This window comes from Pecten maximus, chromosome 19, assembly GCF_902652985.1.
Source record: "Pecten maximus chromosome 19, xPecMax1.1, whole genome shotgun sequence".
In the NCBI taxonomy this organism is placed as follows: Eukaryota; Metazoa; Mollusca; class Bivalvia; order Pectinida; family Pectinidae; genus Pecten; species Pecten maximus.
In genome coordinates, this window is record NC_047033.1 from 18,247,711 (window position 1) to 18,264,698 (window position 16,988).

Below are 16,988 nucleotides of genomic sequence, written 5' to 3' on the forward strand. Positions count from 1 at the left end.
AAATTGTACATAAAACATGTTTAAAATTAGAAAATTGTTTTCAAAAATTAACTATTAAGCATTGATGTCATTTTTGTTTTAGTTTCATCGGGGTATGAAACAAATTTTGTTTGCAAACTGTATGAATCCGCGTAGCGGATTCTTACAGAAGTTTGCTAACAAAATTTGCGCCATTCTCGGAATGAACTTAAACTTTTGAGTTTCATAGGGGTGTGAAAAACTGCAAACTTCTGTAAGAATTAGCTACGCGGATTCATACAGATTGCAAACAAACTAAAAAAAATGACATCAATGCTTAAATATTGTCTATAATAACCACTTCGCATGTGTATTATTAGACATTGTTTACAGGGAGTTCGCTTACCTTATTTGACAAAGTTTTGATGCCGTTGGGTATACTTGCAAAGCTCTGACTACACTTTAAATATTTAGAAAGATATGACAATATTAACTTTGTGAGGATAAATTAACACACAGCGGAAATATTGGTGTTGGATCTAATATAGTTATTTATGAATTATCTGGCGTCCTATAAACATACATGATGATTTTAGTACGTACTCTACTATATGAGAGATGTATTCTCGTAGTGAATGTGTGTGTTTGGGAGGCCATATCGTGTTTATGTCTGCCCCTCTGTTATACCGCGAATATGATGTCGACTGTGTTGTAATTCCTTACTGAAGCATTCTGCCAAATACATCTAGCACACCCTGGCTGTTGGTGTCCCATGGACACCCGTCCTCATATGAGCCTGGCTGTTGGTGTCCCCTTAGACGTCAATCCTCATATGAGCCTGGCTGTTGGTGTCCCCTTAGACGTCAATCCTCAGATGAGCCTGCCTGTTGGTATCCCCTAAGACGTCAATCCTCATATGAGCCTGGCTATTGGTATCCCTTAGATACCCGTCCTTATATAACCCTGGCCATTGGTGTCCCTAAGACATCCGTCCTCATATGAGCCACGCTGTTGGCGTCCCCTGGACACTCGTCCTCGTATGAGCTTGCCTGTTGGTGTCCCATTAACACCTGTCCTCATATAAGCCTGTCCATTCACAATTATATGCCTTTACCCTGCCCAAAAATCAGAGCTATACAATTTGTGCAAAGATTTTTCCGGACTATCGGCGTCCGGATGATCGCGGGTCCACTGTATATAACAGCCCGTAGCATGCATACAATAAATGCCAACATAGCCCATGTCCTCAAATGGCCATCATTGTTGACTATGATTATGATTAGGACGTTAAATACGATATATTACATGACCGATAGTGACTAATCAAATCTTGTAATAATATACTCCGTATACCCAAATCTCATTGTTTTTTTTAAAAAGATTTTCTTTAAGTAAATAGCTTATAAGTTCATGGTTTGAAATATTATATTAAAGCGTTCTATCCTATCTATAAAATCGCGTCTGGCGGAGACTTTAAACACCTAATGCAGTATAATTCTCACAATGAGAGATAGTTAGGTGTGTAGCTGCGGGTTGCAATATTGTCTCTATCAGGAGAGACATTAAAACCGAGAAATCTGCTTCATCAGCAAAATATGTTGCTTGATGTTTCAAAAGCAGATGGCAATAACTTTACTGGTGATCAAAATATTGGCATGTGTACGACGTGTTTCAAGAATTATCAGAAACAAAAGTCGCAACCTTAAGATCACAGTACTGGTGATAATGGCACGTGGCGGAACCTCCAATTATATACCTATATCTATTTTATGGTCAGTCTTCCCACGCCAAATGGACACTATGTACGAAGAGCTTCGATAAAAGATTCGACCATTTTGTCCAAGCGCACAATCTTTCATCACAAACTGTGGTGTTCTTTGTCCTCGCGTTTTTGTTCACATCATCATGATAGGGAAGGACCGTACTGATGAAAGAGACATGTTGACTTCATAGCTGTCTTCCACATCAAAAGAAATCATCCATGATCTTTTGGCGATATCATTTATGCTACCAAAGCAGGAGTCTTCCTTTACTCTCCCGATTGTAAAGCCTTGGCAAGTTTGACAAGAACACAATTTCTAGAAATTCTTTCACATTCTTCGTCCTCTATTGATACTGGTATTTAATCTCGAACCCACGAGGATGCCAACATATCGTTGAAAGAGTGTTTCCTTTTAACATGTCAGTTTCCAATGCATCTCGTTCCATAGTAAAATCATTACACATAACTATTGTTCCTTGGACGTTAACATCTACAAATTGTAACAAGGGGACGACCAAACAATTGTTTTTCCATAGACTTTAGTGTTAACGTTTTGGTGTATATCATTAAAATTCTTGAATTCAATATGGTAATTATGGTTTATAACAAAAGTTTAGGATCTCATATAACACTTAATCAAACAAAAACAATTGGGTCCATCAAACTTTTTCTTGGGTAGCCATTTTGAAAAGGGGTGAATTTCGCAGGAAAAATTCTCAAAAATCTGAAATGTTAATTATTATTACCTGAATTAAAAAAAATTAAATCGGACTAACGAAATTTATATCAACATTTCTTATTGATAGTTACCTATCAGGCTACATATATTTTGTAACTTCATAACATACTTGCCAATCAGTGGCTGCCAGACATTTTATCCCTGGCTCAACTTTCTATATATAGGGGATGTTTCAAAAGTCTATTTTTCAATTGGTTGGTTGTTCCATTCTGGACCACAACACACTGTTCTCCGAAGCACTTTGTTTTGGCAAGCGGGCGACTGTCATACTTGATTGTACATGCATCTTTATCCCTACCAGCTCTGATCATAACGTAGAGAGTCTGTTACTTTGGCCACAAGAAGCGGAACTACTTGAAGTCCATGAGCATAGTCCTGCCTAATGGTTAAATTCTGGACACTCTATGATCTACATCAGTGAGTTCCTCAGTGATGATGGTGACTACGAGATCTAGATATATCGGCATTCAGGGGACATTGTATGATGTCAGCTCCACTCAAGGCATGCAGTGTGAAGAACAATGTTTGAATCTGAGTTGCATTGCAGCTCCGACAATATTAATCCCAATAAAGGATTATTTTTGCCAGTGTCCTATACTGGATAGTGAACCATGGGACATGTGTCCACGTAGCCAGTTTCCTATACTCTTTAGATTACTACGTGTATTCGGAAATCAGTAGGTTTTGCAGTCAAAACTTAAGTTTAAAGACAAACCTCAAATAATGAAGATTTCGCCACCAACGGTCATCTCCTTGGTATTAGGTATGGTCGATTTGGTCAATTAGAACTGCGATATAGACCAGAAATGGCCAATTTGGCTTGATGACGAGGAAGCCATAGAATTATATTGAAGTGTGTTCCACCAAAACCGTACATTATTTTTTTTTATTTTTGGCGTAAGAAATGCGCTATAATTTTGCGTATGTACATGTTTGGACTTAAATGCCTATTTGTAAACGGAGGGCTACAGAGGCTATCAATAACACACATACAAACCTATTGTATTTGCTTCTTAGGCCGTTTTTACTCGACCTTTAGGATATTTGATAATTTGTAAAGGTAATACTAGTGTATTCGGAAGCAGTGCCATTAGTGATAATTTGTATATGGATGTATGTACCCTGCTAAACTCATATCCTAGGAGACATGATTTCGATCAATTATGTCGTAAAGTCCTCATTGTTCTCGTTACACCTGTTTCTTTTGTACCTGTCGTATATCCATGGAAACATAACGAATCCCGCTATTGGAAACTGATTTGGCATTTCAGTGCGGATGTGAATCCGTGTAATGAAGTAATTAATCAATCATTTATTTCCATTAATGTTGAGAAGAAAACAAATGAAATAAACCGTTCAGTCGTAATGATGTTCACTACCCCAGCAGTGTGAGGTTCCAACCATTTGTCAGCATTTCGTTAGTGAAATATTTATTCCTCGTTTACAGCGGACATTTATTTTCAATTGATTAGTGACATTTTCACAGCGTGTCTTTTGAGGCGGGTGAAACATCAAATTGAATAATAAACAGATCAATTGGGAAATTATTTTTTAAATTTAGAGTCATTAAACAGGAAGTAGAGCTCGAGAGACATTGGGATTTTTATCCATGATTGGAGTGCAGGAGCAAAGGGCAAGGGAGGTATTTACGTAGAATATCGAAGATCTATGATGACAGATTTCGACCGTGTCGCATTGGTGCCCTCGCCATGCAAATAGCGACAATGCGTCAATCGAAGAGCGATAATCTGCGCCTTGTGAATAGCGATAATGCGCCTTGCGAAGAGCGACAGTGCGCCATAAAAATCAGAGTGAGATTCCTATTTAATAGTGGGCTACCTGAAGAGAAAATGCTCCTTATATCATTTAACAATTCTTATGGCGTATAAAATTGATGGATTCAATCGGGAACTTTAAAAGTTTAATGTATTGAAATGTGTATTTTTTTTTTGAAAATATCGCTAATGCAAGTTTAAAATGTCTAGCTATTGCCCGGAGTAGAATCATATTAAGTTAGTAATACGAGCGACATAAAAGTGAGGACACACAAACACCTCTCACCAAAGAACGTAACTTCAAATTAATTTAGAAACATGCTTAAGTACCTGGAGAGCTGCGTGGAATAAAATACCGGTTATAGGGACCAACCAACCAATTGTTTTCCCATAGGCTTTAGTGTTAACGATTTGGAGTATTTCATTCCAATTCTTGAATTCAATATGACAATTATGGTTTATAACAAAAGTTTAGGGTCTGATATAACACCTAATCAACAAAAAAAGTTGGGTCCTTCAGCTCAAATTTTCTCCAGGGTAGCCATTTTGAAAATGGGTGAATTTCGCAGAAAAAATTCCCCAAAATCTGAAATGTTTACCTGTTTATTATTATTACCTGAACTTTGGGGAAAAAAATCAATCGGACTTACGAAATTTATATCAACATTTCTTATTGATAGTTACCTATCAGGGCTAACATCTATTTTCTCACTTCATAACATACTTGCCAATCAGTGGCTGCCAGACATTTTATCCCTGGCTCAACTTTCTATATACGGGGATGTTTCAAAAGTCTATTTTTTCAATTGGTTGGTTGTTCCATTTTGGACCACAACACACTGTTCTCCGAAGCACTTTGTTTTGGCAAGCGGGCGACTGTCATACTTGATTGAGTATATATCTATTATACAAATATATCATTGGTGTCTGTGCAATAATCCAGAGTATTTGACGTGAGGTATTGGTAATCGACCGATGTTCTATTGCACGAGGACGAAGGCACCCATGATATACTTGTTTTAATAAATAATCACTAAAACACTATTAGAATCACTGAAATCGCGACTTTCCTGAAGGCCTAGAAATGCCATGACTATCGTCTGGCATTGTTGCCATCTGAGTGACTTAGACGCTTGAAAGGGAATGACTTTATTCCGAAACGTCACACGGTGTTCAATAAATTCGCACGTGACCGTGCAATGTTCATTTAAGTCGTGCAATAGTTCAAAATACATATTATGTGTATAAGTCATGTTCTGATCAGGCACGCCATGATTCCGATTTACATGGACCGAGACCACAATTAGCTTCGCTATATGTTTCATTGTAACATTAAAATTCCATCTCACCTGGCCAAGACCAACATCTGAGAAGCAAAATATAAAAGTTTCAACCCAGCATGTTCAGCATTTTCTGGAGATAGCTGTCAAAATGTGTCACCAACGTGGATTATATACATCCGGGTCAGGGGTAGAGGTCAAATCAGGACTCATCACACAGGGTCCCGGAGCACATAATTAATGATCAATATTATCATTTTACATCACAAAACCTAGATTGACATCTCTACTATAAATCCACATTAAATTCATCAACAGAAATCAATTTTAAAGAGGCATTTGATTTGTTTTCCTGAAATACATACATTTTTGAGGGGACTTCATTCGTGGGGCCTGAACCCGGAAGTACTTAATTGTGGTCTCAGTCCTCATAGACTAGCTTTTATTACTCTTCAGAGCCGGAGAGTTACACAGTAATTTCTTGCAATCGGAACTCCTCGGCTGTGCTGCCCAGAAATCGGAATGTTGCGCAGTTACATCCGAGGAGTTCCGAGTGAATTTCTTGAGTAAGACTTAATACCAGATCGGACACAATTTATCCGGAATGACATAATTCATTACAGTATAGTTAAGGAAAATCAAAAGCATTAGGTAATAAATTGAACTAGGGAAGCATGAATATCTGTGCCATACCTCTGTAGAGATATTCTTGTTACATTCCTAGATCTTAAAAAGTAATATTGCGAAGTAGCTTTTTATATTTGAATAAGAAATGGCGTATAAAGCACATTTCAATATCTAATCAGGTCACCTTCGGATCTGTACAAGAGATAAACATTTTCGCAAAATAGCACGTGTGAATAGCAGTTATACGACTGGATCATATGATCTGTAACTACGATATATATATTGTCTTTATAGTAAAAACACGATTGTACCAGATATATAAATACTGTACAGAGAATGTCTCAATAATAAATATACTACCGAATAGGATATCTCAATAGTAAATACACTACCGATTACATTCGATCTGTAAATAACATGATATATAGAATGTCTCGATAGTAAATACACTACACATTACATTCGATCTGTAAATATTATACATGAAATGTCTCAATAGTAAATACACTACCGATTACATTCGATCTGTAAATATTATACATGAAATGTCTCGATAGTAAATACACTACACATTACATTTAATCTGTAAATATGATGTACATGCATGGAATGACAATGTTTTTATATACTGTCATCATTGCGAGTATCTAACTTACTATCGGTATTTAAGATGTAAATTGTGTATTCTGTTTAATACGTTACTATGGGTGTCATTTAAGCATTGAACGGCTTTCAGTTGGCATTCATAGTCAATATGAATGCCAACTGGACAGAGGCAAATTCAACATGAAGCGCTAGCGCGCTTCATGGAATTTGCCTCTGTCCAGTTGGCATTCATATTGACTATGAATGCCAACTGAAAGCCGTTCAATTCTTATATTTACCATCTGCGATTTTTTATTTGTCATGCGATTTTTGTTTTGAAATTTTCAAATTCAAATTTCCCCCGCTTACCAGTAGCAGAGATCACTTCCTGTTGGCAGTTCATAGGCTGGTGAACTCGCAACTGAATTGGTAGGGTTATATAGTGGCAGTGCCATACAATGGTAAATATATAAATGTAACACGTCACACATTACCTGTTTACTATGTGTTACAGCTGTACCTATATTTTTACGTTATCACGACAAACGCCATTATATAGGGGACATACGGGGACATTATTAGCAGATAGTTGAATGCTGTATGAATGACTCTGGAAATATTTACGGCAATATTTATTGTAATTTCATTCATGCAAATTTTGTGTCTCTGAATTGTATCAGTTTGCGATAAAATAATTGAATATCACTTTTCAACAATGTCACGCTACTGGCTCTAACTGATGCATGACAAGTGGACTGCGCGTGCTCTCTGTAGCACATTGCTGCAGTCGTACCTTTAACGGCGCGATCAGAGACGACACGCGGCCTGTCCTCGCGAGTGTTAGGGAAGTCAATCACTGTCACTCCCTCACATACTGCTGCCGATAGCAACTCGTCCCAGACTGGAACACCTTGTCCGAATACATACATATCAGTCTCTGTTTACAGGTTGGTGGTTACAAAGCAACCTAAACACACACCCGGAAACATTGGTCGGACAGCAGATTTACTGGTCTGTAACTCTGAAAAGGAACATTTTTCTAAGCCATCGGAGGGACACGTTCGACGGGAAATGAAGCTGGATAACTGAACCACATATTTCTTACATTAAATGTGGATATTTGTTGTGATTGGATCGCTAAGCTGAACAGTGTTTTGTGTTATATTCAACAAACTGAATAACATGTCCGATAACAGAACGGAACCGGATTTGTTTCCAACTACAAGCACCACAGATGGTGCCTTACCGGCCCTCCCTCTGAGTCCCGAGGAGATAATGGTACGGGGAATTTGGATGGCGTGGTACGAATGCAACGCTACCGTTATATCACAGCCGTATCCTAGCGATGGTAAGTTTTATCACAGTCCTACCCAACGATAGTAAAAGTTAATCTCTACCTGTCTATAACGACCTACTGTATAGCGACACTTGAACCCACACAACAGTCAATCCTTGATAATGTTTCTCTGTCTGTAATGACCTACTGTATATAGCGACACTCTAATATCACAACCCACAAAACGGCCAGTCCTTAATAATGTCTATCTGTCTATAACGACGTACTGTATAAAGCGACACTCTAATATCACAACCAACAAAACGGTCAGTCCTTAATAATGTCTATCTGTCTATAACGACCTACTGTATAAAGCGACACTCTAATATCACAACCCACACGACGGCCAGTCCTAAATATTTTTTTTCTGTCTATAATGACTACTTTTACCTATGCGTAATAACACAAGCCTAAATATGATAAACCACCCGTTGCATCTACCTGTATATAATGACATACTGGTATCAAAGTCCATGCCTAATGATGATGAAGCATATCTTATATCTAGATATAATACAACAATCGACATTTTTTTTATGTGAATGCGAGGATAATTGATATTTCTCGAGGCCGGAAGCCGAGGCCGGAAGTCGAGGGAAATATCTCTTTTAAAGGTTGATTAATCCTAGTATTCACTCGAACAAGTTGATAACTGCTTTATTATATGATATTTTACTTGTTTTAAAGCAAAAGTTGGCATGACACAGACGCTGTGATGTGTGTAATTCTGTAAGAATCACATGGTTATATTTTCCTCTCTTTTGAACGTTTTACGTACAAATATAATTCATGATTACATGCCATATGTTGGATATAACCTAACGATGATATCTACCTGTATATAATGACACACCCCTATGCGGTCCAAACCTAACGATGCAATCTACCTGTATATAATGACACACTCCTATGCGGTCCAAACCTAACGATGCTGTCTACCTGTATATAATGACACACTCCTATAACGGTACAAACCTAACGATGATATCTACCTGTATATATAATGACACACTCCTATTACGGTACAAACCTAACGATGATATCTACCTGTATATAATGTCACACTCCTATAACGGTACAAAGCTAACGATGATATCTACCTGTATATAATGACACACTCCTATTACGGTACAAACCTAACGATGATATCTACCTGTATATAATGACACACTCCTATTACGGTACAAACCCAACGATGATATCTACCTGTATATAATGACACACTCCTATAACGGTCCAAACCTAACGATGATATCTACCTGTATATAATGACACACTTCTATTACGGTCCAAATATAACGATGATATCTACCTGTATATAATGACACGCTCCTATTACGGTCCAAACCTAACGATGATATCTACCTGTATATAATGACACACTCCTATAACGGTACAAACCTAACGATGATATCTACCTGTATATATAATGACACACTCCTATTACGGTCCAAACCTAACGATGATATCTACCTGTATATAATGACACACTCCTATAACGGTACAAACCTAACGATGATATCTACCTGTATATATAATGACACACTCCTATTACGGTCCAAACTTAACGATGATATCTACCTGTATATAATGACACTCCTATAACGGTCCAAACCTAACGATGATATCTACCTGTATATAATGACACACTCCTATTACGGTCCAAACCCAACGATGATATCTACCTGTATATAATGACACACTCCTATAACGGTCCAAACCTAACGATGATATCTACCTGTATATAGTGACACACTCCTATAACGGTCCAAACCTAACGATGATATCTACCTGTATATAATGACACATTTGTATTACAACCATTTTCTCTTTTGTAACAACGGTCAGTATGTAGTCTATATTTTAAAATCCACATTTAAGATCTTGTCCTCAACATGTTCTGATTATGTCCAGAGACACATCCAACTAACAATGATTTCTATATACCGGTCTTAAACTCTACAATGGAGGTCATTTACGTTAAGACACACTGTCTGAGAAATAAATAATATTTTAAACCCAATGCACGGTTTTTATCTAATATTAACCTGATCATAATGTTTTGCTTGATTTGTTACAGTCGATCAAATTCATTCAAACCATGGTTTTCACAAAGACAACAGTCCCGCAACAAATATTATTGTCTGTATAGACTTCATGTATACACGGGGGCGCTTGATTTGTCTGTTAATAATAACAGTTGTGTTGTGTGGAATATGTAGGTAATCGGCAATATAAACATAATGTCAGTGAACTCGTAAATAACCATTGCCTACAATAACTATATGTTTGTAAGAAATTAATAAATTCGGAACAATACCAAATTCTGCGTTCAGAACATTTGTTATTGGTTGGGATATTAAATATTAAGCCTTTCAAGGTCGAACATATTTTTAGATTACAATTCTTACATGCAAATACAAACGCTTGGAATCCTTACCAATTCATTGTCTATAAACCCTAATTATTGATCCCGTACCCGTCATTGTCTATCAACCCTAATCATTGATCCCGTACCCCGTCATTGTCTATAAACCCTAATTATTGATCCCGTACCCGTCATTGTCTATAAACCCTAATAATTGATCCCGTACCCCGTCATTGTCTATAAACCCTAATCATTGATCCCGTACCCTTCATTGTCTATAAACCCTAATCATTGATCCCGTACCCTTCATTGTTTATAAACCCTAATTATTGATCCCGTACCCTGTCATTGTCTATAAACCCTAATCATTGATCCCGTACCCGTCATTGTCTATAAACCCTAATCAGTGATCCCGCACCCCGTCATTGTCTATAAACCCTAATCATTGATCCCGTACCCGTCATTGTCTATAAACCCTAATAATTGATCCCGTACCCGTCATTGTCTATAAACCCTGATCATTGACCCGTACCCCGTCATTGTCTATAAACCCTAATAATTGATCCCGTACCCGTCATTGTCTATAAACCCTAATCATTGATCCCGTACCCGTCATTGTCTATAAACCCTAATCATTGATCCCGTACCCGTCATTGTCTATAAACCCTAATAATTGATTCCGTACCCCGTCATTGTCTATAAACCCTAATCATTGATCCCGTACCCCGTCATTGTCTATCAACCCTAATCATTGATCCCGTACCCCGTCATTGTCTATAAACCCTAATCATTGATCCCGTACCCCGTCATTGTCTATAAACCCTAATCATTGATCCCGTACCCCGTCATAGTCTATAAACCCTAATCATTGATCCCGTACCCCGTCATTGTCTATAAACCCTAATTATTGATCCCGTACCCCGTCATTGTCTATAAACCCTAATCATTGACCCCGTACCCCGTCATTGTCTATAAACCCTAATCATTGATCCCGTACCCCGTCATTGTCTATAAACCCTAATCATTGATCCCGTACCCCGTCATTGTCTATAAACCCTAATCATTGATCCCGTACCCGTCATTGTCTATAAACCCTAATAATTGATCCCGTACACGTCATTGTCTATTAACCCTAATAATTGATCCCGTACCCCGTCATTGTCTATAAACCCTAATAATTGATCCCGTACCCGTCATTGTCTATAAACCCTAATTATTGATCACGTACCCGTCATTGTCTATAAATCCTAATAATTGATCCCGTACACGTCATTGTCTATTAACCCTAATAATTGATCCCGTACCCCGTCATTGTCTATAAGCCCTAATAATTGATCCCGTACCCGTCATTGTCTATAAACTCTAATCATTGATCCCGTACCCGTCATTGTCTATAAACCCTAATAATTGATCCCGTACACGTCATTGTCTATTAACCCTAATAATTGATCCCGTACCCCGTCATTGTCTATAAACCCTAATAATTGATCCCGTACCCGTCATTGTCTATAAACCCTAATGATTGATCCCGTACCCGTCATTGTCTATAAACCCTAATAATTGATCCCGTACCCGTCATTGTCTATTAACCCTAATCATTGATCCCGTACCCCGTCATCGTCTATACACCATAATCATTGATCTCGTACCCGTCATTGTCTATAAACCCTAATCATTGATCCCGTACCCGTCATTGTCTATACACCCTAATCATTGATCCCGTACACGTCATGGTCTATTAACCCTAATTATTGATCCCGTACACGTCATTGTCTATAAACCCTAATCATTGATCCCGTACCCGTCATTGTCTATAAACCCTAATCATTGATCCCGTACACGTCATTGTCTATTAACCCTAATAATTGATCCCGTACCCCGTCATTGTCTATAAACCCTAATCATTGATCCCGTACCCGTCATTATCTATAAACCCTCATTATTGATCTCGTACCCGTCATTGTCTATAAACCCTAATCATTGATCCCATACCCGTCATTGTCTATAAACCCTAATCATTGATCCCGTACCCGTCATTGTCTATAAACCCTAATTATTGATCCCGTACCCGTCATTGTCTATAAACCCTAGTCATTGATCCCGTACCCGTCATTGTCTATAAACCCTAATAATTGATCCCGTACCCCGTCATTGTCTATAAACTCTAATAATTGATCCCGTACCCGTCATTGTCTATAAACCCTAATTATTGATCCCGTACCCCGTCATTGTCTATAAACTCTAATAATTGATCCCGTACCCCTTCATTGTCTATAAACCCTAATCAATGACCCCGTCATTGTCTATAAACCCTAATCATTGATCCCGTACCCGTCATTGTCTATAAACCCTAATCATTGATCTCGTACCCCGTCATTGTCTATAAACCCTAATCATTGATCCGGTACCCGTCATTGTCTATAAACCCTATAATTGATCCCGTACCCCGTCATTGTCTATAAACCCTATAATTGATCCCGTACCCGTCATTGTCTATAAACCCTAAAACTTTGTCCCGTACCCGTCATTGTCTATCAACCCTAATAATTGATCCCGTACCCCGTCATTGTCTATAAACCCTAATAATTGATCCCGTACCCCGTCATTGTCTATAAACCCTAATCATTGATCCCGTACCCGTCATTGTCTATTAACCCTAATCATTGACCCCGTACCCGTCATTGTCTATTAACCCTAATAATTGATCCCGTACCCTGTCATTGTCTATAAACCCTAATAATTGATCCCGTACCCGTCATTGTCTATAAACCCTAATTATTGATCCCGTACTCCGTCATTGTCTATAAACCCTAATAATTGATCCCGTACCCGTCATTGTCTATATACCCTAATTATTGATCCCGTACCCCGTCATTGTCTATAAACCCTAAAACTTTGTCCCGTACCCGTCATTGTCTATAAACCCTAATCATTGATCCCGTACCCCGTCATTGTCTATAAACCCTAATAATTGATCCCGTTCTAGTGCTGTATGCTTATCGTTTTGAAGAAAACCGTGTTCTATGTGGTAAAACTTGAAACATAGATAACAGTTATCGATTTAAAGTTTTTAATTGTGTGCGCTGCTCTGTATTATAATGGTATAAAACGCCTCTGTATGCTAAATTCTTCATTGTCAGCATCATTCATTTCAATCTCAATCAGGTTTGATGAATCCTGTCCTGGCAAATCAAAGTCTATAAAAGTGGAACTTGCACTCTTTGCGAGCTATTAAGTTACTGGTAAGGACTGGTTCGACTGTTGTCAATATAATGTCACCTAATGATAAGTTCGTTACTATATTTGGACTTTCAGTATGACGACACTATACAAAAAAAAATAAAAAATAAATAAGCCAGTGATCCTATCTGTCGTATGTATCTTCCATTAGAGGTTTCGTTGTGTTCTTACATTGAAGAATACTGAAAAAATCCTTACAATGTATATAACATTCAATCATTTGATTTCGGTGTAGTCATAAACGAGAAATGGTATTATTCTTACCAATATAACACTGCATTAGATGTCTGCTTAGTCCATTAACACATATTTTATCTTTGAACAGAGACAAAATCTTACAGCTAATTGGTTCCTTCTCTATTTACAAATCATACGCATTGATAAAAAGCAGATTGGTTCTAACACTGATTTATCATTGTATAATGCTCCTACAGCGGACGGCGACATGAATGATATGAATCAGCACAGAAACACGTCGATGGCATCACGTCAAGTGTCATACAAAACACCGCAGGCTATCTTGCATAGACACCCTGTAGTCATTTACCAGTAGTTATACTGCTAGCTACAATATATGTATTTTAGGTTACTATGGGTATACTGCTGATAACTATTGATGTACCACTTGTTACCGTGGTGTACTGCTTGTTATAACCATTGATGTACCAATGGTTACCGTGGTGTACTGCTGATAACCATTGATGTACCAATGTTTACCGTGGTGTACTGCTGGTTATAACCATTGATGTACCAATGGTTACCGTGGTGTACTGCTGGTTATAACCATTGATGTACCACTTGTTACCGTGGTATACTGCTGATAACCATTGATGTACCAATGGTTACCGTGGTGTACTGCTGGTTATAACCATTGATGTACCACTTGTTATCGTGGTTTACTGCTGGTTAAAACCATTGATGTACCAATGGTTACCGTGGTGTACTGCTGGTTATAACCATTGATGTACCAATGGTTACCGTGGTGTACTGCTGGTTATAACCATTGATGTACCAATGGTTACCGTGGTGTACTGCTGGTTATAACCATTGATGTACCAATGGTTACCGTGGTGTACTGCTGGTTATAACCATTGATCTACCACTTGTTACCGTGGTGTACTGCTGGTTATAACCATTGATCTACCACTTGTTACCGTGGTGTACTGCTGGTTATAACCATTGATCTACCACTTGTTATCGTGGTGTACTGCTGGTTATAACCATTGATCTACCACTTGTTACCGTGGTGTACTGCTGGTTATAACCATTGATGTACCAATGGTTACCGTGGTGTACTGCTGGTTATAACCATTGATCTACCACTTGTTACCGTGGTGTACTGCTGGTTATAACCATTGATGTACCAATGGTTACCGTGGTGTACTGCTGGTTATAACCATTGATGTACCAATGGTTACCGTGGTGTACTGCTGGTTATAACCATTGATGTACCAATGGTTACCGTGGTGTACTGCTGGTTATAACCATTGATGTACCACTTGTTACCGTGGTATACTGCTGGTTAAAACCATTGATGTACCAATGGTTACCGTGGTGTACTGCTGGTTATAACCATTGATGTACCAATGGTTACCGTGGTGTACTGCTGGTTATAACCATTGATGTACCAATGGTTACCGTGGTGTACTGCTGGTTATAACCATTGATGTACCAATGGTTACCGTGGTGTACTGCTGGTTATAACCATTGATCTACCACTTGTTACCGTGGTGTACTGCTGGTTATAACCATTGATCTACCACTTGTTACCGTGGTGTACTGCTGGTTATAACCATTGATCTACCACTTGTTATCGTGGTGTACTGCTGGTTATAACCATTGATCTACCACTTGTTACCGTGGTGTACTGCTGGTTATAACCATTGATGTACCAATGGTTACCGTGGTGTACTGCTGGTTATAACCATTGATGTACCAATGGTTACCGTGGTGTACTGCTGGTTATAACCATTGATGTACCAATGGTTACCGTGGTGTACTGCTGGTTATAACCATTGATGTACCACTTGTTACCGTGGTGTACTGCTGGTTATAACCATTGATGTACCAATGGTTACCGTTATGTACTGCTGGTTATAACCATTGATCTACCACTTGTTACCGTGGTGTACTGCTGGTTATAACCATTGATGTACCAATGGTTACCGTGGTGTACTGCTGGTTATAACCATTGATCTACCACTTGTTACCGTGGTGTACGGCTGGTTATAACCATTGATGTACCACTTGTTACCGTGGTGTACTGCTGGTTATAACCATTGATGTACCAATGGTTACCGTGGTGTACTGCTGGTTATAACCATTGATGTACCAATGGTTACCGTGGTGTACTGCTGGTTATAACCATTGATCTACCACTTGTTACCGTGGTGTACTGCTGGTTATAACCATTGATCTACCACTTGTTACCGTGGTGTACGGCTGGTTATAACCATTGATGTACCACTTGTTACCGTGGTGTACTGCTGGTTATAACCATTGATCTACCACTTGTTACCGTGGTGTACTGCTGGTTATAACCATTGATCTACCACTTGTTACCGTGGTGTACGGCTGGTTATAACCATTGATCTACCACTTGTTACCGTGGTGTACTGCTGGTTATAACCATTGATGTACCAAGGTTTACCGTGGTGTACTGCTGGTTATAACCATTGATCTACCACTTGTTACCGTGGTGTACGGCTTGTTATAACCATTGATGTACTACTTGTTATCGTGGTGTACTGCTGGTTATAACCATTGATGTTCCAATGGGTACCGTGGTGTACTGCTGGTTATAACCATTGATGTTCCAATGGGTACCGTGGTGTACTGCTGGTTATAACCATTGATGTACCAATGGTTACCGTGGTGTACTGCTGGTTATCATGGATGTACCACTTGTTACCGTGGTGTACTACTGGTTATAACCATTGATGTACCAATGGTTACCGTGGTGTCTGCTGGTTATAACCATTGATGTACCACTTGTTACCGTGGTGTACTGCTGGTTATCATGGATGTACCACTTGTTACCGTGTTGTACTGCTGGTTATAACCATTGATGTACCAATGTTTACCGTGGTGTACTGCTGGTTATCATGGATGTACCACTTGTTACCGTGTTGTACTGCTGGTTATAACCATTGATGTACCAATGGTTACCGTGGTGTACTGCTGGTTATCATGGATGTACCACTTGTTACCGTGTTGTACTGCTGGTTATAACCATTGATGTACCAATGGTTACCGTGGTGTACTGCTGGTTATAACCATTGATGTACCAATGGTTACCGTGGTGTACTGCTGATAACC

The 16,988-nt window shown here is 38.7% G+C and overlaps 1 protein-coding gene across 1 annotated transcript in view; it reads left to right on the forward strand.

Annotated features, from left to right (window-relative positions):
- LOC117318194 (calcitonin gene-related peptide type 1 receptor-like) overlaps nt 1-16,988 on the forward strand; it is a 90,049-nt gene that overhangs the window by 31,282 nt on the left and 41,779 nt on the right. The window contains exon 2 of the mRNA XM_033873224.1: nt 7,674-8,074. Within this exon, the coding sequence (XP_033729115.1) occupies nt 7,909-8,074 (166 nt within the window). The 5' untranslated portion in view covers nt 7,674-7,908. The remainder of the gene's footprint in view (nt 1-7,673; nt 8,075-16,988) is intronic.